The sequence below is a fragment of the Taudactylus pleione genome, unplaced genomic scaffold, assembly GCF_031769625.1.
Source record: "Taudactylus pleione unplaced genomic scaffold, aTauple2 ptg000635l, whole genome shotgun sequence".
NCBI classification, from domain to species: Eukaryota; Metazoa; Chordata; class Amphibia; order Anura; family Myobatrachidae; genus Taudactylus; species Taudactylus pleione.
The window spans coordinates 1,703,570-1,730,527 of record NW_028285037.1 but is presented as its reverse complement, the minus strand read 5'-3'; the positions used below and the strand labels follow the sequence as shown (position 1 = coordinate 1,730,527).

General features: G+C 48.8%; 1 protein-coding gene across 2 annotated transcripts in view; it reads left to right on the top strand.

Annotated features, from left to right (window-relative positions):
• Positions 1-26,958, top strand: part of FHIP1B (FHF complex subunit HOOK interacting protein 1B) — a 97,278-nt gene that overhangs the window by 54,731 nt on the left and 15,589 nt on the right. The window contains exons 10-13 of one of the 2 annotated variants that reach the window (XM_088454933.1): positions 335-1,405; positions 3,275-3,453; positions 13,453-13,615; positions 13,893-20,442. In XM_088454933.1, coding sequence (XP_088311059.1) covers positions 335-1,405; positions 3,275-3,453; positions 13,453-13,615; positions 13,893-14,188 — 1,709 coding nt within the window. In that variant the 3' untranslated portion in view covers positions 14,189-20,442. Of the gene's footprint in view, positions 1-334; positions 1,406-3,274; positions 3,454-13,452; positions 13,616-13,892; positions 20,443-26,958 lie in introns of those variants that run through there. The other variant, XM_088454935.1, reaches the window with a different exon arrangement.

Sequence of the window (26,958 nt, the reverse complement as noted above, 5' to 3'; positions counted from 1 at the left end):
TAGAAGTTTGCATTTTGTCTATATGGTGCTGGGATTATAGAGAGCAGAGGGTGAAGAAGTTTGGGTGGTTTACATAAATCTGCGTCAGCACTTTGGATAGACTGAAGGGGCATAGATGGTAAGTAGAAGGTCAATATGAAGGCGTTTACACTGGTCTAGGCAGCAAAGGATAAGGAACTATAGATTTATGTTAGAAAGAAGCATCTTCTGGCAGTATGTTTAGATCCATTAGTCTGGGTCTGATGTGTGGGGGAGCAGGGAGGACAATATATGTCTGACATATCGGGAACAGTGCTAAGTGATGGGAACATTGTCCTGATGTTTCTTCCTGCAGCCCACGGAAGTCCAAGCATCGATACTTCATCAGTCAACACTGTTCCGAAACCCTCCACCCCTTCCCGGATGGCGTTCTTCATGCGTCAGTCTAATACTACACCTGAGAGTCCATCACAGCGCTCGCCCAGCTTTTCTTCACCAGACGTGGTTGTGGGAAGCCCACGCCATGGCTCTCTTTCTTGGGATGAAGTAGCCGAGTTGGATGGGAATTATTTAGAATACCTACAGGAGGCCCGGGCAGGGATAGACCGGTGCACGCGCGCCAGTCATGTCTGGTCTGCCCCTTATGATGGGGAGGAACCCAGCCCTCGCAGTATGTCACCGCCCACTCCAGAAGAAGTCACTGTGTCACCAGATTATTTCTCCCCTCCTTTCTCGTCCACAAGGAGTCAGACCAGCACGGAGAGGGAGGCACGACGGCACAGCGTTACCCCTCGGACTAAGAAACGCAGCTTACAGGAGGAAGGCCAGGGGAGGGTGGGAGATAGGGGACACACAGAAACATCTCATGATGGCAGTCCTGTCCCAGGTCTAATGAATGGAGCACTAACAGAGGAACAGGCCTATTTGGGGTGCACACAAAGAGCAGCTCAACATCCCGGGCGCACTGATGATATTGAAGTTAAAAAAGTAAAGAGGGAGCCGGTGGAAGGCAAAAGTGGGGTCCTGAGGGCAGAGGGGGAAGAGGTAATAGCGGCAGCAGTGAATGGAACAGAAGAGAAGCCCCTGGCTCAGAGGGAAAAGCAGCATTGGGCATCATCACAGTGGGAGACAGCAGAGTCTGTTGATAGTCTGATAGATGAGCTCCTGGACCGGGCCCCAGCTGAGACCAATGGGACACACTTGAATATTGAGAAACTTGGAGAGGAGCTGAGGGAGATGGAGGACAGTATGCGAGTGGTGGCCGTACAGGAGGAGCCAATAGAAAGAGACATGAGGATCCCATCTGAGGAGGAAGAGTACGGAGATGTTATTAGGGAATCGGAGGAGATGAAGAACCGAGCGGACTCTCTGACACTCCTGCTGAACAGCCCCCTGAGAGCCCAGAATGGTAGCCAGCCCTATACAGGTGAGCCCCACAAGCAGGATCATCAAATCTAACTATAGGCAGTGTATAATAGCCACAAATATACACCTAACACCAACCGATGCCCCAGTACACACATTCCTAATGCCATGCTGAGCCCCAACATGCGCACACCCAGGGCCAGCCAGTGCCCCAACATGCACACACCCAGGGCCAGCCAGTGCCCCAACATGCGCACACCTAGGGCCAGCCAGTGCCCCAACATGCGCACACCTAGGGCCAGCCAGTGCCCCAACATGCACACACCCAGGGCCAGCCAGTGCCCCAACATGCGCACACCCAGTGCCAGCCAGTGCCCCAACATGCTCATACCCAATGCCAACCGGCCCACACCCAATGCCCCACAATGCGCACACCCAGTGCCCCAACATGCGTACACCCAGTGCCCCAACATGCACACACCCAATGCCAACATGCACACACCCAGTAACAGCTAGTGCCCCATCATGCGCACACCCATGGCCAGCCAGTGCCCTAACATGCACACACCCAATGCCAACATGCACATACCCAATGCAGCCAGTGCCCCAACATGCGCACACCCAATGCCAGCCACTGCCCTAACATGCATACACCCAGGGAGAGCCAGTGCTCCAACATGCGCACAGCCAATGCCAGCCAGTGCCCCAACATGCGCACAGCCAATGCCAGCCAGTGCCCCAACATGCGCACAGCCAATGCCAGCCAGTGCCCCAACATGCGCACACTCATTGCCAGCCAGTGCCCCAACATGCACACACCCAATGCCAGCCAGTGCCCCAACATGCGCACACCCAATGCCAGCCAGTGCCCCAACATGCGCACACCCAATGCCAGCCAGTGCCCCAACATGCACACCCTCAATGCCAACAGGCACTCACCCAGTGCCAGCCAGTGCCCCAACAGGCACACACCTAATGCCAGCCAGTGCCCCAACAGGCACACACCCAATGCCAGCCAGTGCCCCAACAGGCACACACCCAATGCCAGCCAGTGCCCAACATGCGCACACCCAATGCCAGCCAGTGCCCCAACATACGCACACCCAATGCCAGCCAGTGCTCCAACATGCACACACCTAAAAACAGCCCGTACCTTATACTCACACCTAATGCCAGCCTGAGCTCTATCATGCTCACACCTAATGCCAGCCTAAGCTCTATCATGCTCCCACCTAATGCCAGCCTAAGCTCTGTCATGCGCACACCTAATGCCAGCCTAAGCTCTGTCATGCGCACACCTAATGCCAGCCTAAGCTCTGTCATGCGCACACCTAATGCCAGCCTAAGCTCTGTCATGCGCACACCTAATGCCAGCCTAAGCTCTGTCATGCGCACACCTAATGCCAGCCTAAGCTCTGTCATGCGCACACCTAATGCCAGCCTAAGCTCTGTCATGCGCACACCTAATGCCAGCCTAAGCTCTATCATGCGCACACCTAATGCCAGCCTAAGCTCTGTCACGCGCACACCTAATGCCAGCCTAAGCTCTGTCACGCTCACACCTAATGCCAGCCTAAGCTCTGTCACGCGCACACCTAATGCCAGCCTAAGCTCTACCATGCGCACACCTAATGCCAGCCTAAACTCTGTCATGCGCACACCTAATGCCAGCCTAAGCTCTGTCATGCGCACACCTAATGCCAGCCTAAGCTCTGTCATGCACACTACCAGCCTGTGCCCCATCAAATGTGCCCTTAATACCAGCCTGTGCACCAACATGAGAGCCTCTAATGCTGAGCCTCTTATAGAGAGACTGCCATCTGTGCCATTTAGATTAGAGATAATCTTGTGTCTTTCAGTCAGTGACCTGTCTCATGGTCTGTATAATTTCCGAGTATATAACCCCCTGATTCTGCTGTATCTGCGGCAGGTCCCTTTGTCGCTGTCCTCTTCGCCAAACTGGAGAACATGGTAACAAATTCGTTATATGTGAACTTCCTGCTGACTGGCATCGTGGCCCAGCTGGCATGTCACCCACAGCCTCTGCTCCGCTCCTTCCTCCTAAACACCAACATGGTATTCCAGCCCTGCGTCAAGTCCCTGGTGCAGGTGAGTCCGCTGCCGCGCAGGGCCGTATTCTCTTTCAGCAGAACTGGCGTCTGTCTTCTTCCTAGTCACACCAAATAGCGGAACTGCTCCACATGTAACACAGACAACAAATGTACCGTCACATGTAACACAGACCACAAATGTACCGTCACATGTAACACAGACAACAAATGTACCGTCACATGTAACACAGACCACAAATGTACCGTCACATGTAAACAGACAACAAATGTACCGTCACATGTAACACAGATAACAAATGTACCGTCACATGTAACACAGATAACAAATGTACCGTCACATGTAACACAGATAACAAATGTACCGTCACATGTAAACAGACAACAAATGTACCGTCACATGTAACACAGACAACAAATGTACCGTCACATGTAACACAGACAACAAATGTACCGTCACATGTAACACAGATAACAAATGTACCGTCACATGTAACACAGACCACAAATGTACAGTCACATGTAACACAGACCACAAATGTACCGTCACATGTAAACAGACAACAAATGTACCGTCACATGTAACACAGATAACAAATGTACCGTCACATGTAACACAGATAACAAATGTACCGTCACATGTAACACAGATAACAAATGTACCGTCACATGTAAACAGACAACAAATGTACCGTCACATGTAACACAGACAACAAATGTACCGTCACATGTAACACAGACAACAAATGTACCGTCACATGTAACACAGATAACAAATGTACCGTCACATGTAACACAGATAACAAATGTACCGTCACATGTAACACAGACAACAAATGTACCGTCACATGTAACACAGACCACAAATGTACCGTCACATGTAACACAGATGTACCGTCACATGTAACACAGACCACAAATGTACCGTCACATGTAACAAATGACAACAAATGTACTGTCACATGTAACACAGACAACAAATGTACTGTCACATGTAACAAATGACAACAAATGTACTGACACATGTAACACAGACAACAAATGTACTGACACATGTAACACAGACAACAAATGTACTGTCACATGAAAGTTGTGTTACTCATTTGTGAAGTTAAAATCTGTTATTTTTATTCTTCTAATATCAATTTTCAGCGATAATGTCCTATATAACCATTTCATAAATCTGAAGCTACTTATCATATTACTCTTTGACCACATTATATCCATAGACTCCCTATAACAACCTCTCTCCCCATAAAAATATCAAAAGAAAACTCCACAATATGCAGTAATTCCCAGGTACTTTCCGGGCGACCACTTAGCACTACATCCCCCATCATCTCAGTGCTGGCATTCATTAATTTCTTTATTTCAATGTGTCTATTCAATAAATATTTATTTGTGATGCCCCGAACATCATACATTATGTTGAGGACTGTATCTATGGAGCAGAGTAAGGGCATTTTATTGTGTACTCGTGCAGGCCTCAAAGAATAGGGACATTTACAGGGACAAACCTATATTAACTAGATCAATCCCTGTCAGTTCTGCGCCCGGAGAGAGATAAACAGCCTGTGTGCATCCTGTGCCCGGACAGAGAGAGAGTGAGCCGGACAGAGAGTGAGCCTGTGTGTCCTGTGCTCGGACAGAGAGAAAGAAAGAGAGCCTGTGTGTCCTGTGCCCAGAGGGAGAGAGAGAGCCTGTGTGTCCTGTGTCCAGATAGAGAGAGAGAGAGAGAGCCTGTGTGTCCTGTGCTCGAACAGAGAGAGAGAGAGCCTGTGTGTCCTGTGCCCGGACAGAGAGAGAGAGCCTGTGTGTGCTGTGCCCAGAGGGAGAGAGAGAGCGCCTGTGTGTCCTGTGTCCGGACAGAGAGAGGGAGAGCCTGTGTGTCCTGTTCCCAGACAGCGAGAGAGAGAGCCTGTGTGTCCTGTGCCCGGAAAGAGCAAGAGCCTGTGTGTCCTGTGCCCGGAAAGAGCGAGAGCCTGTGCCCAGACAGAGAGAGGGAGAGCCTGTGTGTCCTGTGCCCAGACAGTGAGAGCCTGTGTGTCCTGTGCCCGGACAGAGAGAAGGAGAGCCTGTGTGTCCTGTGCCCGGATAGCGAGAGAGAGCCTGTGTGTCCTGTGCCCGGACATGGAGAGAGAGAGCCTGTGTGTCCTGTGCCCAGATAGCGAGAGAGAGAGCCTGTGTGTCCTGTGCCTGGATAGAGAGAGCCTGTGTGTCCTGTGCCCGGATAGCGAAAGAGAGAGCCTGTGTGTCCTGTGCCTGGATAGAGAGAGAGAGAGAGCCTGTGTCCCCTGTGCTCGGACAGAGAGAACCTGTGTGTCCTGTGCCCGGACATGCGCAGCCCCGGAGGTAGTGCATGCTAACACGCAGGGCTCGCTCTGCACATGCGCAGCCCTGGAGGTAGTGTATGCTAACACGCAGGGCTCGCTCTGCACATGCGCAGCCCCGAACGTGTATGTAAGCCATCGGGTGTACGGACATCTCTGAATCAGGCCGTGTGTCGGGAACTACTATGAGGACAAAGATGAAATTTGCTAACTGATAACACAACATGTTGGCTTGGCCTGACCAGGACCATATGTTGGCTTGGCCTGACCAGGACCATATGTTGGCTTGGCCTGACCAGGACCATATGTTGGCTTGGCCTGACCAGGACCATATGTTGGCTTGGCCTGACCAGGACCATATGTTGACTTGGCCTGACCAGGACCATATGTTGACTTGGCCTGACCAGGACCATAGGTTGGCTTGGCCTGACCAGGACCATATGTTGACTTGGCCTGACCAGAACCATATGTTGACTTGGCCTGACCAGGACCGTATGTTGGCTTGGCCTGACCAGGACCGTATGTTGGCTTGGCCTGACCAGGACCATAAGTTGGCTTGGCCTGACCAGGACCATATGTTGGCTTGGCATGACCAGGCCCATAGTCTGCACTGGGGCTGAGCACCAATGTTTTATGCATCCCGTGATGCTACTAATAGATGTATTCTGGTGTTGCACATTCCATCTTACAGTACACTGCCCATTACTAATGCCCTGGGGACCTCCACCCAACCAAATGCCAGTTCTGAGATTTTTCCTTTCTTCTTTAGGGTCCATAGGGCTCCACAAGGAGACCTTGGAGTGTAGGTGGTGGTTGAGGACCGGGCACCACGCAGTTAAAGCTTTAGCTCCCAGGATGCATCGGCCCATCCCCCTATACCCCACCCCCGAGCCAGAGGCACCTCAGTTACGTTGGTGCCCGGCCGGAGGCGGGTCACCTTTATGCAGTGAGCTGCTTAGGCAACCCAAATAGCTTTTATTTTTCTGATTTACTTATTTATATTTTTGTATAATGAGCGCACAGCAGACTGTCCACAGTACGTATGCGCTGCCGCTCCGACACCTCTCCGGGCGCTGCAACACCAGCTTCAGCTGGGGATTTCGGCGGGCATCCCGGGGTCCTCGCTAGCCGGCCCTGCGGACGGACCCAGGCTGCAACCCGGGCGTTAAGGGGACAGGTAAGGCGGGTCATCGCTCGCGGTGACCCGCGATTTGGCAGTCATACCTCCGGTCTCGGGACAGACCGGAGGCGCTGAGTGTGGACACAGGCTCCATTCAGTGTGATCCACTAGACCACCAGGGTACATATGGAGCGGGAATCCAGTGTCCCGATGGTTAATAATCAGCATGGGGAGGTCAGCTTTCCCCATTAAAGTGGCCCCTCAGCTCAGGGCACCATTCCTCTGAGGTCTCGCTTCCCTGAGCTGCTCTCCTCTGACCACGCCCCCTCAGAGGTCTACGGCGGCCATTTTCTCCAGGCTCAGCCACAGCTCTCTCAGGGAAACGCAGGGTCCGGTCCCCCTACTTACCTCTCCCTGGAGTCTTTGTATGTAGCGCTATAACCTACCAGTCTATGTAGCTGATTGTAGTGCCATATTGCAGTTATATGTTATATTTCTGCATTGTATGTGACTTATACTAGCGCTGCCTGTCTGTTTATCTCTCTATACTGTCAGTATATATCTTTCCCTTTTTCTCTGACTTTGCCCTAACACAGAGGTGAATTCAGGGTTTTTCCTGTATCTCACACATATAGAACTAAGGCCTTGATTCAGAGCTGGACGCTCTGACAGAGCGCTCGCTGTGAATCAAGGTCTTTTTTTTTTTTTTTAATAGAGCAACCCACAGCTAATGCGAGCGGCCAGGATGATGGTCGCGATGGTCAAGACCATCGGGCTTGCGACGAGACCCTTGTGGCAGGGTCTCGTGGCCGCAAGCCCCAGAGAGCTTTCGGCTCAAACAGAGCTGAAAGCTCTCCCATTGACATCACTTGTGATGTCAGTGGGGCCGCCCCTAAACGGTAGGCATTCTCATGGGAACGCTTCCAGCTGGGCAGCCACCCCCCCGGCCCACCCAACAAAGGTGGGCCTTTGGTGCGAGACCCGGAGCGACGGATTGCCCGTCTCTATCCGGGCCTCGCACATGCGCACGACGGAGCCGGCTCCGTCGTGCGCATGCGCCCTGGGCCACCATCGACCCCGTTGCGAGCGCTCAGTGCTTCTGACCGGGTCTGAATCAGGCCCTAAGTATTTCTGAGGTTGGTCACATACAGTTGGTTATTGTACTGTGCCATATTTGTGCTATGTGCTTCTGCAGCTTGCCCAAGTATAAGACAGGGCCAGTATATTGCATTCCTACTAGTATCCTACATACACAGTGGTTGCATTATACCCTGTGCCATATTGTGTGCTATACTCCTCTACAGCTATGTCTAGCAAAGGCAAGGGTAACAAACCAGCATCTGCCCCCATACTGCTATCATGCAAATTATGTGCTGCAGGCTTAAGTGAGGAGGATTTTATACAAGATGGCTTTTGTAGTAAGTGTTAAGGGGGTATCCACTAGACGATTAAGTTGAACGATAACGATAAAATTGTTCGATAATCGTTTGAACATCGTTTGAAAATTTGGTTCTTTAGACATCTTTTAGACATCTATCATCGTTCAAACATGCTGGTCAACCTGACGATATCGTCAGGTTCAGCATGTTTGCAGATGATTGATTGTGCCTGCACTGAACGACATATCGTTCAGTGTGGGCACCCTGCAGTGTAGTGAGCGATCACGATATCGTTATCATTCAGTCTTTTCACTGTCGGGTAGTGGATACCCGCCTTTATACTCCACCAGGCCCATCAGACCCCCCCAGCGCCTGTACAAGAGCCCCCCTGGGCTTCTTTTTCTCAGGTGCTGGCTACTATTGCAAACGGTTCCGGCTGTAGTTTCCCCTATGAGGTTACCACAACAGCTTCAGGTTATAAAGGTACCTCCTGTACCCCCCCCCCCACCATAGGTAGATGTTCTCTCTAACTCAGTGCAGAGTCTGGTGGCAACCTCTACTGCCTTTCAAACTATGTTGCAAGGTGAGAAGCCCCTACACAGTAAGCCTTTTAAGCGTCCTGTGTTATATTCACAGTCCACGCAACTCTCAGAATCTGAAGTATCATCTGAGGAGGCAGAAGATGCTGATCTCTAACCATGACTCTCCTCTGGGGGAGGATGACAGTCGGTCCAAAATTAATATTCCTGCCTTGGTGCGAGCTTTCAGATCCATCTTATTAATAGAAGAGGACGAGCCAGCCCCTAAATCAAAGCACCCTCTGTTTAAACGACAGAAAGTGGTTTCAGCAGAATTCCCTCTATCGGATCAACTAGCTGAACACATGGCTGCAGCCTGGTAAGAGGTTTCAGTCCCAGAAACGTCTGACCTCCTGTTACCTATTCCCTGTGGCTCATTGTTCAAAATGGGAAAACCCCCTTGTGGTGGACTCCCATGGTACACGTTTACTTAAAAGCGCTATGTTACCTATCCCTGCAGTAACCTCTTTGAAGGATCCTCGAATAGAAAGGCGGAATCTTGTCTGAAATCGATATACTCTCTTTCAGGAGCTGTTGCCCGTCCGACCATGGCTATTGCATGGGTGGCCAAGGTAATAGAGAGCTGGGCTGACGCACTTGAAGACTCTTTTCCCTCAGATGCTTCTAGGGCTCAGATGTCTTTTGTTGCTCACATACGAGATGCAGCGTCTTATATTGAAGGAACAACAGTGGATACCAGTCTCCTAACCTCCAGAGTCTCGGCTGCGGCAGTGTCTGCCCGCTGTACCCTGTGGCTACGCACTTGGAAGGCAGATGCGGATTCCAAAAAAGGCCTAGAAGTGTTACCCTACAATGGGGAGATCTTGTTTGGGCCAGACCTTGACAAGATTGTAACCACGTTGGCAGCATCAAAAACTGCATCTCTGCCTTCAGCAACTACTACTACAAGGCCTCGGACTACTTCCTTTAAGTCCTCTCGTCCTCAAGGAAAGCCTAAAGGTCAGTCCTTTCCTAGGCAGTCGGCTAGGGCCGCGAAACCCAGGACCAAGCAGGCCTGGAACACCAGACGACCTGCTTCAAAACCCGAGGATAAACCCTCGGCCTGACAGGATAGGCCTCCCTCTGGGGATCCTAGAGTGGGAGGCCAACTTCTTCAGTTCGCCCAGTGCTGGTGTGAAACCACCACGAATGCTTGGGTAAGAGAAGTGGTCTCTCACGGGTACGCCCTCTCATTTCTTCAACGGCCACCCCACCAGTTTTTCTACACAGGCCCTCCTTCAGACCCGAACAAGGCCTTACATTTCCAGAAAGCCATACAGTCCTTTCTGCAAGCAGGGGTGATTGTCCCAGTCCCGCAATCTCAGTGAGTGACTGGTTATTATTCTACACTTTCTGGTCCAGAAGCCAAATGGGTCTCATCGGCCTATCCTCAACCTTAAATCCCTGAATAAATTCCTCAGTCTACCCAGGTTCAGGATGGAAACCTTACGCTCCATCATCCTAGCTATGGAGCCTGGGGACTCCATGGTATTACTGGATGTTCAGGACGTGTACCTACATGTACCTATAGCGCCCTCACATCAGTGATATCTCCGGTTTGCTATACTACAGCAACACTTCTAATTTCAGGCTCTGCCCTTTGGACTATCCACAGTTCCACGGGTTTACCATAATTATGACTATCATGGCGGCCCACCTACGTGGTCAGGGTGTCCAACTGTTACCATATCTGGATGACCAACTGCTCCTAGCAGGATCCCCAGAAGTGCTTCACCACCATCTGCAGCTAACCATTGCTTTCCTGCACAAGCACGAATGGTTAATCAACTGGAATAAGTACTCCCTGAATCCCTCACAGAGAATGATTCATCTGGTAGCCCTGCTGGATTCTCCGGATCAGAGAATCTTCCTGACATCAGACAAGATCTTCACACTTCAACTACAAGTGCGCCGATGTCACCACAGTCGCCGAGTGTCGATCCACTCAACAACGAAGGTCCTGGGATCAATGGTGTCCACCTTCGACATGGTGGAATATGCTCTGTTCCATTCCTGGCCTTTGCAAAGACTGAATCTTCTCCAGGTGGAACGGGTTACCCCATCGGATCAAAGCTTAGATGATGGTGCTGTCTGCAGAGGTGTGTCTGTCTCTATCTTGGTGGCTACATACATCTCATCTAACCAAGGGTCGACCCATTTGGGTCCCGGACTGGGTAATCCTATCAACTGATGCCAGTCTTACTTCACAGAAAGCCTGTACAGGTTCATTCCGACAATGCCATAACAATGGCTTACATCAACCATCAAGGAGGCACTCGAAGTCGGGCAGCTATGGCAGAAGTGTCACGCATTCTGACATGGGCAGTGGGTCACCTCCCGGCCATCTCTGCAGTGTTCATTCCGGGAGTTCTCAATTGGGAAGCAGATTTCCTCATCCGTCACGACGTGCATCCCGGGGAATGGTCTCTTCACCAGAGGTGGACCTCATGGCCTCCCGACACAATCACAAACTGCCAGTGTACTGGTTATCAGTCTTTATCAGTGAAGTGGACCTTCCAGTTTGCATAACTCTTCCCTCCAGTCTCCCTTATTCCTCGAGTTCTTTGGAAGTTCAAACAAGACGGAGGCATTGTCCTGCCGGTGGCTCCAGCTTGGCCCAGACATCATTGGCACTCAGATCTTCGGAGTCTCTCCATCGTCACTCCGTTCCTGCTGCCTCAACGATGAGACCTGTTGTCTCGGGGTCCTTGCCTTTACCCGGACCTGGGTTGTCTGTCTTTGATGGAGTGGCTCTTGAGACATCCCTCCTGAGGTCCAAAGAATTCTCTAGCTCTGTAGTCAAAACTATGCTCAGAGCGTGTAAGCCAGCCTCTGCTCGGATCTACCACAGAGTGTGGCATACATATTTCCAATGGTGTCGTCCTGGCCTTCCTTCAAACTGGATTGGACCTTGGACTCCGCCTGGCCTCACTGAAAGTGCAATCTCTGCTCTGTCCATTTGGTTCCAGCGTAGACTTGCTCCGATACCGGATATCCACACCTTCCACCAGGGTGTCCCCCGGATTCAACCTCCCTTTGTCCCTCCAGTTGCTCTGTGGGATTTATCAGTAGTTCTTCGTGCCCTCCAGGGTCCTCCATTTGAACCCCTGGATTCTGTAGAACTCAAGTGGCTAACAGCAAAGACACTCTTTCTTCTGGCTATAGCCTCCGCCAGAAGAGTGTCAGAATTAGGGGCGCTCTCCTGTCGCTCCCCATTTCTAAAACTCCACCAGGACAGGGCTGTGCTGCGGACTCGCATTAATGAGGAAAATGTAGTCCCGTCCTTTCAATCACCAGACCTCTCGGCAGGTGAGGCCTCCTTGGATGTGGTCCGTGCACTCAGGATATATGTGGAACGTACCAGTTCCCTTCGGAAATCAGATTCCTTATTTGTGCTCTATGAATTTCACAAGAAGGGATGGCCAGCCAACAAACAGACACTGGCTAGATGGCTTCGCATGACTATCTCACAGGCTTACACGCAGGCAGGCCTTCCTGCACCGGCTACTGTTACTGCTCACTCTACTTGCTCTGTGAGTCCTTCGTGGGTAGCTTGCAGTGGCACCTCAGCTGAACTGCATTGTAAGGTGGCTACATGGTCCTCTGTAAATACCTTTCTGAGGTTTTATGCCTAGGATACCTTCGCTTCCTTTGGGCACCGGATTCTCCCAGGAGCATCCCCACCCTTAAAGGGCTGCACTGGGACATCCCCAAGGTCTCCCTGTGGAGCCCTATGGACCCTGAAGAAGAAAATGAGAGTTATGGTAAACCTTACCTTTTGTTAACTCTCTTTTTTCGAAGTCCATAGGGTCCACAGAGCACCTGCCCTGACGCACCTGGCTTCATATGGGCTATGTTTCTGGTCACCAGTTTCCCATCTCCTCCGTGAGAGTGTGATTCTATGTGTATCAGTCTTCCTTCTCTCTTCCCCTTCTCCGGCCTTTGGCTTGTCGCGAACTGAGGTGCCTCTGGCTCGGGAGCGGGGTATAGAGGGATGGACATATGCATCCTGGAAGTTAAAGCTTTATCCACGTGGTGCCCGGTCTTCAACCACCGCCTACACCCCAAGATCTCCCTGCGGACCCTATGGACTTAGAAGAAAAAGAGTTAACAAAGGTAAGTTTTACCATAACTCTCATTTTATTTCTTACACTGCTTGATGTGTTTGACTAACTGCTGGTGTCCTCAGCCAGGTTGTTCCATTATCAGGGAGAGTTGTTGGTGTCCGCCGCTGTGCTCTCTGCAACAAGAAATAAGCACCTCTTACTGATGATAGAGATAAATAGCTGAAAAGCACTGATGTAATCCGAAAAGCAAGCAAAGTCTTAAGAAAATGTTGCAGAAGGCATGTACAAGCCCGTGTTAGGGGAGGATGTCAATGTACATCGGCAATCTCTGCGTGACGGCCATGGTTGGGCCAAAGCCATCAATGACTATGGGGTATATTTACTAAAATGCGGGTTTTTAGAAGTGGAGATGTTGCTCATAGCAACCAATCAGATTCTACTCAACATTTATCTAGCGCCTTCTAGAAGATAATAGCTAGAATCTGATTGGTTGCTGTGGGCAACATCTCTTCTAAACACTCTGACTTTAGTAATTATACCCCTATGTGTCCGGACTCTCCCACAGGTACTTGGCTCTGTGAAGAATAAGATTGAAGCGTTTGCCGCCTCTCAGGAGGATTTCCCCACCCTGCTCTTCAAGGCCAAGAAGTTCCTGATCGCCCGGGGGAAGCTGGACTGGTGCGAGGGTCAGGCGTCCATTCCTGCCCTGCGGCGCTCGGACACCTTGGGTAAGATGCGAAGGAAAGCCGGCTTGTGACGTAACCCATTTAATGTCTGCTGAGTATCTACGCAGGAGACCAAATGTAGTAATGAGGGAGTGGTTACATCTAGCTGTAAGCCCGGGCTGGACCCACCAGAGCCCCAAGATGTCCATGGCCTGTGCGGATCTGCATTAGTCATCTTGTGAACGGTCGGCCAGTAGTCTGTGACCCAGCCATAACTAGTAGCTGTTGGCTAGTGCTGCTATTGCCCTTTACATTAACCTGTTCCATTTGTCTTCCACAGTGAAGAGCCGAAAGCCGTCCATAGGAGAACTGATTCTGCGTCACACCAACAGCCCTACGCGGGCCAGGCAAGCGGCGCAGATGGCGTTTCAACACGTACGAGACGGACAAGTCCTCCATGCACTCTCTGGTACTTCCCTCTTCAAGAGCTCTGCAGACAAACAGAACGAGGCACTGCGAGTAAAAAACGCTGTCTACTGTGCCGTTATATTCACAGAGTTCATGAAAGAACTGGCGGCCATAACGCAGGAACACGCTGTGGCGTCTCCCTACCTGACGGCAGATACCGAGGAGTAAGTAAAGTCTGTCTGGTCATGGAGGGACTCCCGTGTCACCTGCTGGGCTGCAGAGGAAGTGGTAGACTAAAGTCCTTAGTAAAGGCAACGTCAGAGATGTCTCCTCTCTCTTCTGAGGCCCGGAAGCACCTTCATTCTGTGGAACTCAATGACCTGTCTCCGTTTTGTAAGCTTTAGGGAAGTGGAAAGACTATTGCCCCGTAGGCGTTTGGCCGTCCCTCTTTTCCTGGACTCAGCTGGTCTGTAGACGTAAGTGATTGTGAAGATAGCAAATCCTCTCATCAGCACCAGGACAACACTCATTTAGGGAAAACCTTGGTCAGCTGTACTCCATGCTATGTACGTAGGCACCAGGACAACACTCGTTTGGGGAAACCCTTGGTCAGCTGTACTCCACACTATGTACATAGGCAACAGGACAACATTCGTTTGGGGAAACCCTTGGTCAGCTGTATTCCACGCTATGTACATAGGCACCAGGACAACACTCGTTTGGGAAACCCTTGGTCAGCTGTACTCCATGCTATGTACGTAGCCACCAGGACAACACTCGTTTGGGAAACCCTTGGTCAGCTGTACTCCATGCTATGTACGTAGGTACCAGGAAAACACTCGTGTGGGGAAACCCTTGGTCAGCTGTACTCCATGCTATGTACGTAGCCATCAGGACAACACTCGTTTGGGAAAACCTTGGTCAGCTGTACTCCATGCTATGTACGTAGCCATCAGGACAACACTCGTTTGGGAAAACCTTGGTCAGCTGTACTCCATGCTATGTACGTAGCCACCAGGACAACACTCGTTTGGGAAACCCTTGGTCAGCTGTACTCCATGCTATGTATGTAGCCACCAGCCTTGGGGCTCCGCATTCGGTGCACTCCTATCTCCCTCAACTGTCATCCAACATTCATGACTATGTTTCATTTATTTTTAACTTATTTAAGTGGCAGTGTGCTCTTTCTCTTCAGGACAGATCCGTGCCTGTGTATGTATATATCTGTATGTACATGTGTATATATATATATATATATGTATACATCTATATTTATATATACACTCACGCATATACTGCACCGTAGACTTCACCTGGGCATTGTGTACATATGTCACGGCTCTGCCCGCTGGAATTCTGGGAGATCCTTATTTTTAATCTTCTGTGGTCCATGGGGTCTGTGTCAGACTGATCACAGCCACACCACGGCTCTCGCCCACAACAGCCCCAGCGGGCAGCATCCAGTTTTGGCTGCTTGTTTCTATTTGAGTGTAATTTAGAGAATATTGATGCCCGGAGCTCTAGCGATGGCTGTGTCCTACAGCGTCACCTGCAAGACTCAGACCATGCACTATGTCGTTAGATTATGTGGGGTCAGGTGATACAGTAATTTGTCTTGTTGTGTTTTTGTTAGAGATTGTCCCTGCCTAGACCCCTAGTACGACACTCGCAGGAGATTCCTGCCATGCCAAATTATGGAGAGAGGCACTGCCCTCTACTGGACAAGCAGCAGAAGTGCATGCACACTAACGCGTTTTCTCCTGAGGATGTCATGTTACATGGGTGTCACATTTCATCAACATTACGTTTAACACCTTGGTGGAAAGAGGGGTCTTGAGGTGTGCACATCTCTGTACGGGAGCTCGGTACACACAGCGGACGCAGCGAATTGCGCTGAGGGTGCGGCCTATCTATTCACTGAGAACCAGGTGTCATTGGGGCAGCGCCTTATTGGCGACACTGGTTCCTCCGTGTCTAGGTGATCAGTCCATTCTCATATAGGCGCTAGTTCATTGTGTCTTGTTGAACGCTGTGTATGATATTAAGTGTAATGCACATTTTCCTCTTCACCTTAGTCTGATGTAGGAAATGTTTCCCTCGTCATTCAGATGTTCTAAGCAAAGTCCCACTGTCAGGGAGACGCCATACAGTTATGTTACACGTATCGCACACAGGCGACGCCTAACGCCATCCTCCACCTATCCATAAATCTATACACTGCGCTGAGGACAAGCGGCCGGTGTGATGTATAGCTGTATAACTGCACTGCTGATTATATATTACAGCTATACGTCACTGTATAGTAAGCATGGCGGGGAGAGATCCCTGTGTACAGTGCAGCCATATTGCTCTGTATACAGGGTAAGGAGGAGGAGCGGGCGTCTGTTATACTGTACATCACTGTATAATAAGCATGGCGGGGAGAGATCCCTTTGTACAGTGCAGCCATATTGCTTTGTATACTGGGTAAGGAGGAGGAGCGGGTGTCTGTTATACTGTACATCACTGTATAATAAGCATGGCGGGGAGAGATCCCTTTGTACAGTGCAGCCATATTGCTTTGTATACTGGGTAAGGAGGAGGAGCGGGTGTCTGTTATACTGTACATCACTGTATAATAAGCATGGCGGGGAGAGATCCCTGTGTACAGTGCAGCCATATTGCTCTGTATACTGGGTAAGGAGGAGGAGCGGGCGTCTGTTATACTGTACATCACTGTATAATAAGCATGGTGGGGAGAGATCCCTGTGTACAGTGCAGCCATATTGCTCTGTATACTGGGTAAGGAGGAGGAGCGGGCGTCTGTTATACTGGACATCACTGTATAATAAGCATGGCGGGGAGAGATCCCTGTGCACAGTGCAGCCATATTGCTCTGTATACTGGGTAAGGAGGAGGAGCGGGCGTCTGTTATACTGTACATCACTGTATAATAAGCATGGCGGGGAGAGATCCCTGTGTACAGTGCAGCCATATTGCTCTGTATACTGGGTAAGGAGGAGGAGCGGGCGTCTGTTATACTGGACATCACTGTATAATAAGCATGGCGGGGAGAGATCCCTGTGCACAGTGCAGCCATATTGCTCTGTATACTGGGTAAGGAGGAGGAGCGGGTGTCTGTTATACTGTACATCACTGTATAATAAGCATGGCGGGGAGAGATCCCTGTGTACAGTGCAGCCATATTGCTCTGTATACAGGGTAAGGAGGAGGAGCGGGCGTCTGTTATACTGTACATCACTGTATAATAAGCATGGTGGGGAGAGATCCCTGTGTACAGTGCAGCCATATTGCTCTGTATACTGGGTAAGGAGGAGGAGCGGGCGTCTGTTATACTGGACATCACTGTATAATAAGCATGGCGGGGAGAGATCCCTGTGCACAGTGCAGCCATATTGCTCTGTATACTGGGTAAGGAGGAGGAGCGGGCGTCTGTTATACTGTACATCACTGTATAATAAGCATGGCGGGGAGAGATCCCTGTGTACAGTGCAGCCATATTGCTCTGTATACTGGGTAAGGAGGAGGAGCGGGCGTCTGTTATACTGGACATCACTGTATAATAAGCATGGCGGGGAGAGATCCCTGTGCACAGTGCAGCCATATTGCTCTGTATACTGGGTAAGGAGGAGGAGCGGGTGTCTGTTATACTGTACATCACTGTATAATAAGCATGGCGGGGAGAGATCCCTGTGTACAGTGCAGCCATATTGCTCTGTATACTGGGTAAGGAGGAGCGGGCGTCTGTTATACAGTACACATGGCGGACGAGAGACATCACCCTGTATAGTAAGGCTGAAGAGAGAGTTGTGTGCTGTAGATAATTTGTCTTTCTCTGGGTGTAAAACAAATCATTCATCAGTGACTGGCATCGGGGCTGGGGGCTCAGCAGTTCATGGTGACAGCCCCTCTGTTACCTATAATCAGACAATGCCCCTTCTGTCACTCACACCAATACTCCGCTACCCAATCATTACGGTAGAAACGTTTAATATGTATGATTTGTCATTGTATCGGCTTGCCGTTTCTGCTTTGTACACTATGTAGACAAAAGTGATTGGACACCCCAGCGAAAGCGAAATGCATACTATTACACACCATTACATACCATTACACACCATTACACACCAGTTCCGAATGGCCACTAATGTGACGGTTGCGACAAGAACACTTGGTAGGGGGCCCATGCACTTGGTAGGGGGCCCATGCACTTGGTAGGGGGCCCATGCTCTTGGTAGGGGGCCCATGCACTTGTATTTCTACGGAAAGAACAAATGTATTTATCAGGACGACAATGCCACCTGTCATGTTACCAGGGCGAGGCTGGACTGGTATACAGAGAATTAGATAACCCGAATGTACTGGCCAGCTCAGAGTCCAGATCTTATCCCCACTGAGAACCTCTGGGAGGAATTGGGGCGACAGGTGCGTTCTAGGCGACTCGCCCTTCCTCAGTGTCACAGTTGGTCGCTGTACGTAAGGCAAAATGGCAGAACATAGCGCCTGCTGCTTCCCAGGGACTTGTGGCCAGTTTGCCAAGTAGGGTGTCTGCAGTAATCACTGTACGTGGTGACCTACACAGTACTGACATCACTATAACATCTCACTGCACGTGGTGACCTACACAGTACTGACCTCACTAACATCTCACTGCACGTGGTGATCTACACTGTACTGACCTCACTATAACATCTCACTGCACATGGTGACCTACACAGTACTGACCTCACTAACATCTCACTGCACGTGGTGACCTACACAGTACTGACCTCACTATAACATCTCACTGCACGTGGTGACCTACACAGTACTGACCTCACTATAACATCTCACTGCACGTGGTGACCTACACAGTACTGACATCACTATAACATCTCACTGCACGTGGTGACCTACACAGTACTGACCTCACTATAACATCTCACTGCACGTGGTGACCTACACAGTACTGACGTCACTATAACATCTCACTGCACGTGGTGACCTACACAGCACCGACGTCACTATAACATCTCACTGCACGTGGTGACCTACACAGTACTGACCTCACTAATATCTCACTGCACGTGGTGACCTACACAGTACTGATGTCACTAACATCTCACTGCACGTGGTGACCTACACAGTACTGACGTCACTATAACATCTCACTGCACGTGGTGACCTACACAGTACTGACGTCACTATAACATCTCACTGCACGTGGTGACCTACACAGCACCGACGTCACTATAACATCTCACTGCACGTGGTGACCTACACAGTACTGACCTCACTAATATCTCACTGCACGTGGTGACCTACACAGTACTGACCTCACTATAACATCTCACTGCACGTGGTGACCTACACAGTACTGACCTCACTATAACATCTCACTGCACGTGGTGACCTACACAGTACTGACATCACTATAACATCTCACTGCACGTGGTGACCTACACAGTACTGACATCACTATAACATCTCACTGCACATGGTGACCTACACAGTACTGACCTCACTATAACATCTCACTGCACGTGGTGACCTACACAGCACTGACATCACTATAACATCTCACTGCACGTGGTGACCTACACAGTACTGACGTCACTAACATCTCACTGCACGTGGTGACCTACACAGTACTGATGTCACTAACATCTCACTGCACGTGGTGACCTACACAGTACTGACATCACTATAACATCTCACTGCACGTGGTGACCTACACAGTACTGACGTCACTATAACATCTCACTGCACGTGGTGACCTACACAGCACTGACATCACTATAACATCTCACTGCACGTGGTGACCTACACAGCACTGACGTCACTAACATCTCACTGCACGTGGTGACCTACACAGTACTGATGTCACTAACATCTCACTGCACGTGGTGACCTACACAGTACTGACCTCACTATAACATCTCACTGCACGTGGTGACCTACACAGTACTGACGTCACTATAACATCTCACTGCACGTGGTGACCTACACAGTACTGACGTCACTATAACATCTCACTGCACGTGGTGACCTACACAGCACTGACATCACTATAACATCTCACTGCACGTGGTGACCTACACAGCACTGACATCACTATAACATCTCACTGCACGTGGTGACCTACACAGTACTGACGTCACTAACATCTCACTGCACGTGGTGACCTACACAGTACTGATGTCACTAACATCTCACTGCACGTGGTGACCTACACAGTACTGACATCACTATAACATCTCACTGCACGTGGTGACCTACACAGTACTGACGTCACTATAACATCTCACTGCACGTGGTGACCTACACAGTACTGACGTCACTATAACATCTCACTGCACGTGGTGACCTACACTGTACTGACCTCACTATAACATCTCACTGCACGTGGTGACCTACACAGCACTGACATCACTATAACATCTCACTGCACGTGGTGACCTACACAGTACTGACGTCACTAACATCTCACTGCACGTGGTGACCTACACAGTACTGACCTCACTATAACATCTCACTGCACGTGGTGACCTACACAGTACTGACATCACTATAACATCTCACTGCACGTGGTGACCTACACAGTACTGACATCACTATAACATCTCACTGCACGTGGTGACCTACACAGCACTGACATCACTATAACATCTCACTGCACGTGGTGACCTACACAGTACTGACGTCACTAACATCTCACTGCACGTGGTGACCTACACAGTACTGATGTCACTAACATCTCACTGCACGTGGTGACCTACACAGTACTGACATCACTATAACATCTCACTGCACGTGGTGACCTACACAGTACTGACGTCACTATAACATCTCACTGCACGTGGTGACCTACACAGCACTGACGTCACTATAACATCTCACTGCACGTGGTGACCTACACAGTACTGACCTCACTATAACATCTCACTGCACGTGGTGACCTACACAGTACTGACATCACTATAACATCTCACTGCACGTGGTGACCTACACAGTACTGATGTCACTATAACATCTCACTGCACGTGGTGACCTACACAGTACTGACATCACTATAACATCTCACTGCACGTGGTGACCTACACAGTACTGACATCACTATAACATCTCACTGCACGTGGTGACCTACACAGTACTGACGTCACTATAACATCTCACTGCACGTGGTGACCTACACAGCACTGACGTCACTATAACATCTCACTGCACGTGGTGACCTACACAGTACTGACATCACTATAACATCTCACTGCACGTGGTGACCTACACAGTACTGACATCACTATAACATCTCACTACACGTGGTGACCTACACAGTACTGACATCACTATAACATCTCACTACACGTGGTGACCTACACAGTACTGACATCACTATAACATCTCACTACACGTGGTGACCTACACAGTACTGACGTCACTATAACATCTCACTGCACGTGGTGACCTACACAGTACTGACATCACTATAACATCTCACTACACGTGGTGACCTACACAGTACTGACGTCACTATAACATCTCACTGCACGTGGTGACCTACACAGCACTGACCTCACTAACATCTCACTGATCTATCTGCTGTCAGTGTCCAATCACTTTTGTCTACATCAGGGATGGGGAACCTCAGGCCTGGGGGCCATATAAACCCCGGAAACATTTGGTCTGGCCCTCGGAGCCTCATTTGGCTAGCAGGGTGCACAAATAATGTTATATGTTTCAAAACGGCCCTCGGCTGAATAAAGGTTCCCCACCCCCCTGGTCTACATTGTGTACATGTTCCTATTTTATTAGCTGCTGTTTGTGTGAAAGCCATATCCTGGGCATCGTGTTATATGCGGGAAGTTTATACTGTCATTTATATTTCAGCAGATCTCTGTCTCAGTCAGCGATAAGTCTCAGACAGCGTCAGTGTCCACTACAACCTCTGCGCCAAAAGCTCTCCCGTCACGGCTTCAGGGGAGATTGATGCAAATTTTTTATATTTAGTTGAAAATGTTGATTTATGTTGAATGTTTGAATCCGTGTCTTTCGTATGATCATACCGTGTAGGGGGTCCACGGCACGCCCTGACCCCTTGCACCGTCGTTTTGCACATCTGTAATTCTGTATTTCTTGTGTTGCCAAATAGAGTACCGAGCGTGGTCTGAAGCTGAAAGCTGCTTTGTTGTGTGAGAAATCCGCCAATCAGACCCCATTTTGTGTGTCAGGGCTGCTGAATGGCGGCCATTTTGTGTGTCAGGGCTGCTGAATGGCGGCCATTTTGGAGCTCTGCTCCCTATTTGCACGCCTGTTGATTTTAATAATTTTTACTGTGATTGTCAAAAAGGGAATTTATTATCCTGTCAGTCTGTGTTGACGCAATCAGAGGGAGACTCCCCCCCCCCCCCCCCCCCCCCCATACTGATTGGCGGTGACCGCCATGCTCCAGCCACAAACCGCCCGGGGGAGGCTCCATGTCTGCTCTGGGGTGGGGGGGGGCCGTATCTTCATTGTGCGCAATGTGTGCTATACTGAGACAATACTGTGTAGTAATAGAAGGTAGGCCTGAGCCTAAAATGGTGGCCCGTGTATATTTGTCATGCCGCCTCGCTGCCAAATCATTGTGAGGCCCCTGACATCTAATAAAATGTGTCAATGAAATTTGCTTTGTGTCTCCTTCCTGTTGTGTGTTCTCTGTGGAGACCTCTAACCTCTGCTGTCTTCTGTGTATCTCCTGATCTATCCGATTAACACCCTCATCAGCCAGTAACCCTCTATGCCGCCATCTTGTATCATATGCCGCTATCTTGTAATGACAGTTGCCCTATTTTACCTCAGGTAGATGGCAGTGATTTGGAATAACACCTCTTATCAAATGAGTCTTACAGCATGGACAAGGCAGATATATTAATATATAGTATATATCGCAGGTCACCTATGTCACAGAGGTACATACCAGTGTGTATGTATATATATGTATATACCCAGTGTAAGGAAACCTTTTGGTGTACGTTTACACCTGTTCCCAGGTGAGCATTCAACTAAGGGGGGGATACATTGGTCTATGTGTGTACCCTTATGTAAGCAGAGGTCTATCTAACTAGAGAGGAAATAAAGAAACCTTTATGTGTATACATCTCACCGCTGGTAGGTGGGTTTATACAGGGACATTGATATACGAAAAATAGAAATAACGACATATGAACTTAATGGATTATTTTGTTCTTTCCTTCTGAGACATTAGAAGAGTTAAAACAATCAAGGATAAGGACTTTTGCACTTTTTGGACCACTCATAAATTGGAGAATAGCTGTCAGGTAGTTTAACACTAGCCTATGTTGTACCAATTACTTTTTATATGCCTGTAGCTCCTTACCCGTATACCTGAAAGTGTCATCATACATCTCTGTGATGTTGTCTATTAATTTAGCCAGGTCTTGGATATATCTAAAATTTAAAGTTCCCTGAGTGATCATGGTGGGATCTAATGCTACCAAAGTTTGGAAGCCAGTTTCACTAATCAACTGTGGTTATATGTTCTTCACCAGGGATCATATTTCTTTTGTCACGATGTTCATACTGCATGTGTATGTATGGAGGTGGTGCGGTTTTATGGATACCAATCATTTCATCATGTGTAAGGGTCATGATTTCTGATACCACCATTCCAAGATAACATAAACCTTCAGAGTTCAGAGAGAGACACTTGTATGCTCTCTTTCCACATATAAAATACACATCATCTGGGAGAACGTAAGGAACAGAATGCATCATTATCATTGAACACATTATTCTGACAAAGGATCCTGCCCCCCTTTCCCCCATTTGACTGGTACACGTTTCTGGTTGTATAACATCTGCACAGTACCCTAATGATACTCTGCCAACCATTACTTTGTCGTAACTACGAGTGTACCTATACCGGAAGTATCTCCCATTTGCAATAATTCTGAGTACAAGTTCAGAATTGATAGGCTCATTATCAGCTCTGTGTGAATAGGTCATTGTCTGATTGTTCCAGATCACCTCGCAATTTCCTGGTTTTCTGAAATTTGTGATATTTAAGCATACCAGGGATCTATCTACATGGAACTGGTGGAGCTTAAGACTAGGGGGTCTAGATAAATTATATCTCTTGTCCACCGGTCTTCCCCCATGTAATTCAAGTACCTCTGCTAACTTTAATGGGTATGGCACTAATCCAGAATTACTCTGTCCTTGAGGTACTTGTGAGCACACCCAACATTCAGTTTGGTTTAAGACCTTACCCACTAAAGAATGGTAATCCTCTAAAGGATGCCCGCCCATATATAGGTTACTCTTGGACTGGCATCGTTGGATGCATTTCTCATCAACTAGGGATCCACAGTGCTCACAAATACAATATTCCTCAGACAATAGTCCCTCACACTGTCTCCGAGTTACATGGCTAACATCTCTTAACAATCCCTAAACTGAGTTTGACCATAGGTTGCCCTGATCGTTTTATTGCTCTCTCCTCCGACTCCACTCCATCGACATCACTATCGGCCTCCCCGAAACAGATCGCCACTCCATTGCTGGAATAGTAATCTGCTCGCGTCTCTGGCTCAGGTGTTTTCACTGCAGTCTTTAGTTCTCCCGGAACAGGCTCGCAATCGACATGTCCACGTTGTCTGTCTCGACTTTGCCTTGTACCTCCTTCGGGTGGTTAACCTTTCTGCAGTGAGTGGAATGGACCCAGGTATCTCTTTCTGCTACCTTCAAAGATGTGGTACTTGGCATCAACACCTGGTAAGGACCTTCCCACCAGTCTGTCAAACAGCCTGAGAGTAAGAGATTCCGGATCATAACATATTCTCCAGGTTCAACATCATGACAGTTTGTTTCTGGCATATCAGGTAACAACATTTTCAGTTTCTGTTGCTGTTGTTTCAGCTTTCTACTCATTTTTATAAGATATCGCACAGTAACCTCATTATTACTCTTCAAATCATCCTGTGGACTTATAATCAAATGAGGTTTCTCCCCAACATTATCTCAAAGGGGGACAGATTAATAGGAGATCTGGGAGTGGTTCTGATGCTATGGAGGACGAGTGGTAAGGCTTCTGGCCATCCTAATCCAGTTTCAGCCATGAACTTACTCAGTTTATTCTTAATGGTACTGTTCACTCTCTCCACCTTCGCACTAGCTTGCGGTCGGTAGGAGGTGTGAAGTCTACTATTAATACCTATCAACTTACACATGTTCTGGAAGACATCACCAGTGAAATGAGTACCCCTATCACTTTCTATGATCCGAGGGATACCGTATCTGCATACAAACTCCTGAACAATCTTCTTAATAGTAAAAACAGCAGTATTAGTGGAAGCTGGATATGCCTCTGCCCAAGTAGAAAATACATCAGTACAAACTAATACATACTTGAGATTCCTGCAAGGTGGTAATTGGATGAAGTCAATTTGTATTACCTGAAAAGGCCTGTCTGTGGGAGGGATATGGGATGGCTCGGTGGGTATTGTCTTCCCGACATTTTTCCTCAAATAAGTCAGTTAGGACATTGCTCTTTATCCAGCTTGAGAAGAAAAGCCTGGTGCACGCCAATATGCTCTGACCAACTTGCACATACCTTCTTTTCCCAGGTGAGTCAGACCATTAGCTGCCTCAGCCAAGCTTGGGTAGTATGCCTTGGGAGCAACAGGCCTACCTTGTCCATCTCTCTAGAGTCCAGAGCACTCCCGACCACATCCCTTCGATCTCCAGACCGCCTTTTCCTGTAAACAACACAAATCTTGCATTTCAATTAATTTCTGTGTCTCTATTGTCTGGAAGAACATCACTTTGTTAGTTGTTATGTTTATGCATAACCCTGCTGCCCATTTGGCAGCTTCATCTGCCCTGTTATTGGCCATTGACACCGGGTCTTCTTCGCATGTGTGGGCTTTGCATTTGATGATGGTTACTGCCTTTGGTAGCTAGATTGCTGTCAGAAGTCCTTTTATGTGTTGTGAATGTGCTACTGGTGTGCCTGCTGCTGTCATAAAGTTCCTAAGACGCCAAAGAGACCCAAAATCATGTACTACCCCAAAGACGTACTTAGAGTCAGTGTATATAATAGCTGATTTACCTTCTGCCAACTCACAAGCTCTCCTTAATGCCACCAGTTCAGCCACCTGGGCTGAGTGAGGTGGACCAAGTTGTTCAACTTCTACAACATCCTCGTCATTTACAACAGCATAACATGTGCATAATTCTCCTGTGGCTGTCTATGACAACTCCCATCCGTGTAAAATGTCAAATCTACATCTTCTAATGGTGTGTCACATATGTCTGGTCTTACAGTAAAGGTCTTATTCAAATATTCCATACAATCATGTGTGTCAGTATACCTGCAAAACTCACCTTCAACCAGAGACTCGCCATCCTCCACCCTTTGTGCATCTCGAGGCACATATGGTAAGTACGTTGCTGGATTTAACGTATTGCACCGTTTAATGGTAATATTTGCAGGTGCCATTAGAGCTAGTTCCCATATCGTGAACCTTGCTGATGAGACATGTCTGGTTTGGGTAGAATTTAACAAAGCAGATACTGCATGCGGTGTATAGACAGTTGTATCATGCCCTAATACTACGTCCTTGCTTTTATTTACCAGAAGAGCAGTTGCAGCTAAACACGTTGGGCGTGATATTGCTACATTGTCCAATTGTGCACTGTAGTATGCTACAAGTCTGCTAGCGTCACCATGTTTCTGTGTGAGGACACCTGCCGCGCAGCCATCAGCTTCCATACAATTTAACTCAAAGGGTTTTTCATAATCTGGTATACCCAAGGCAGGTGCTCTAGTCAGACTATCCTTAAGGTTAAGGAAAGCCTGCTCTGTCTCCTCAGTGTGTGTGACATGGTGGGGTTTTGAGGAGGAAACGAAGTCCTGCAATGGTAATGCCAAAATAGAAAAACCTGGGATCCACGTCCTGCAGTATCCACACATGCCCAAGAAGGTACAGATTTGCTGCTGGTTTTGCGGCAGTGTCATG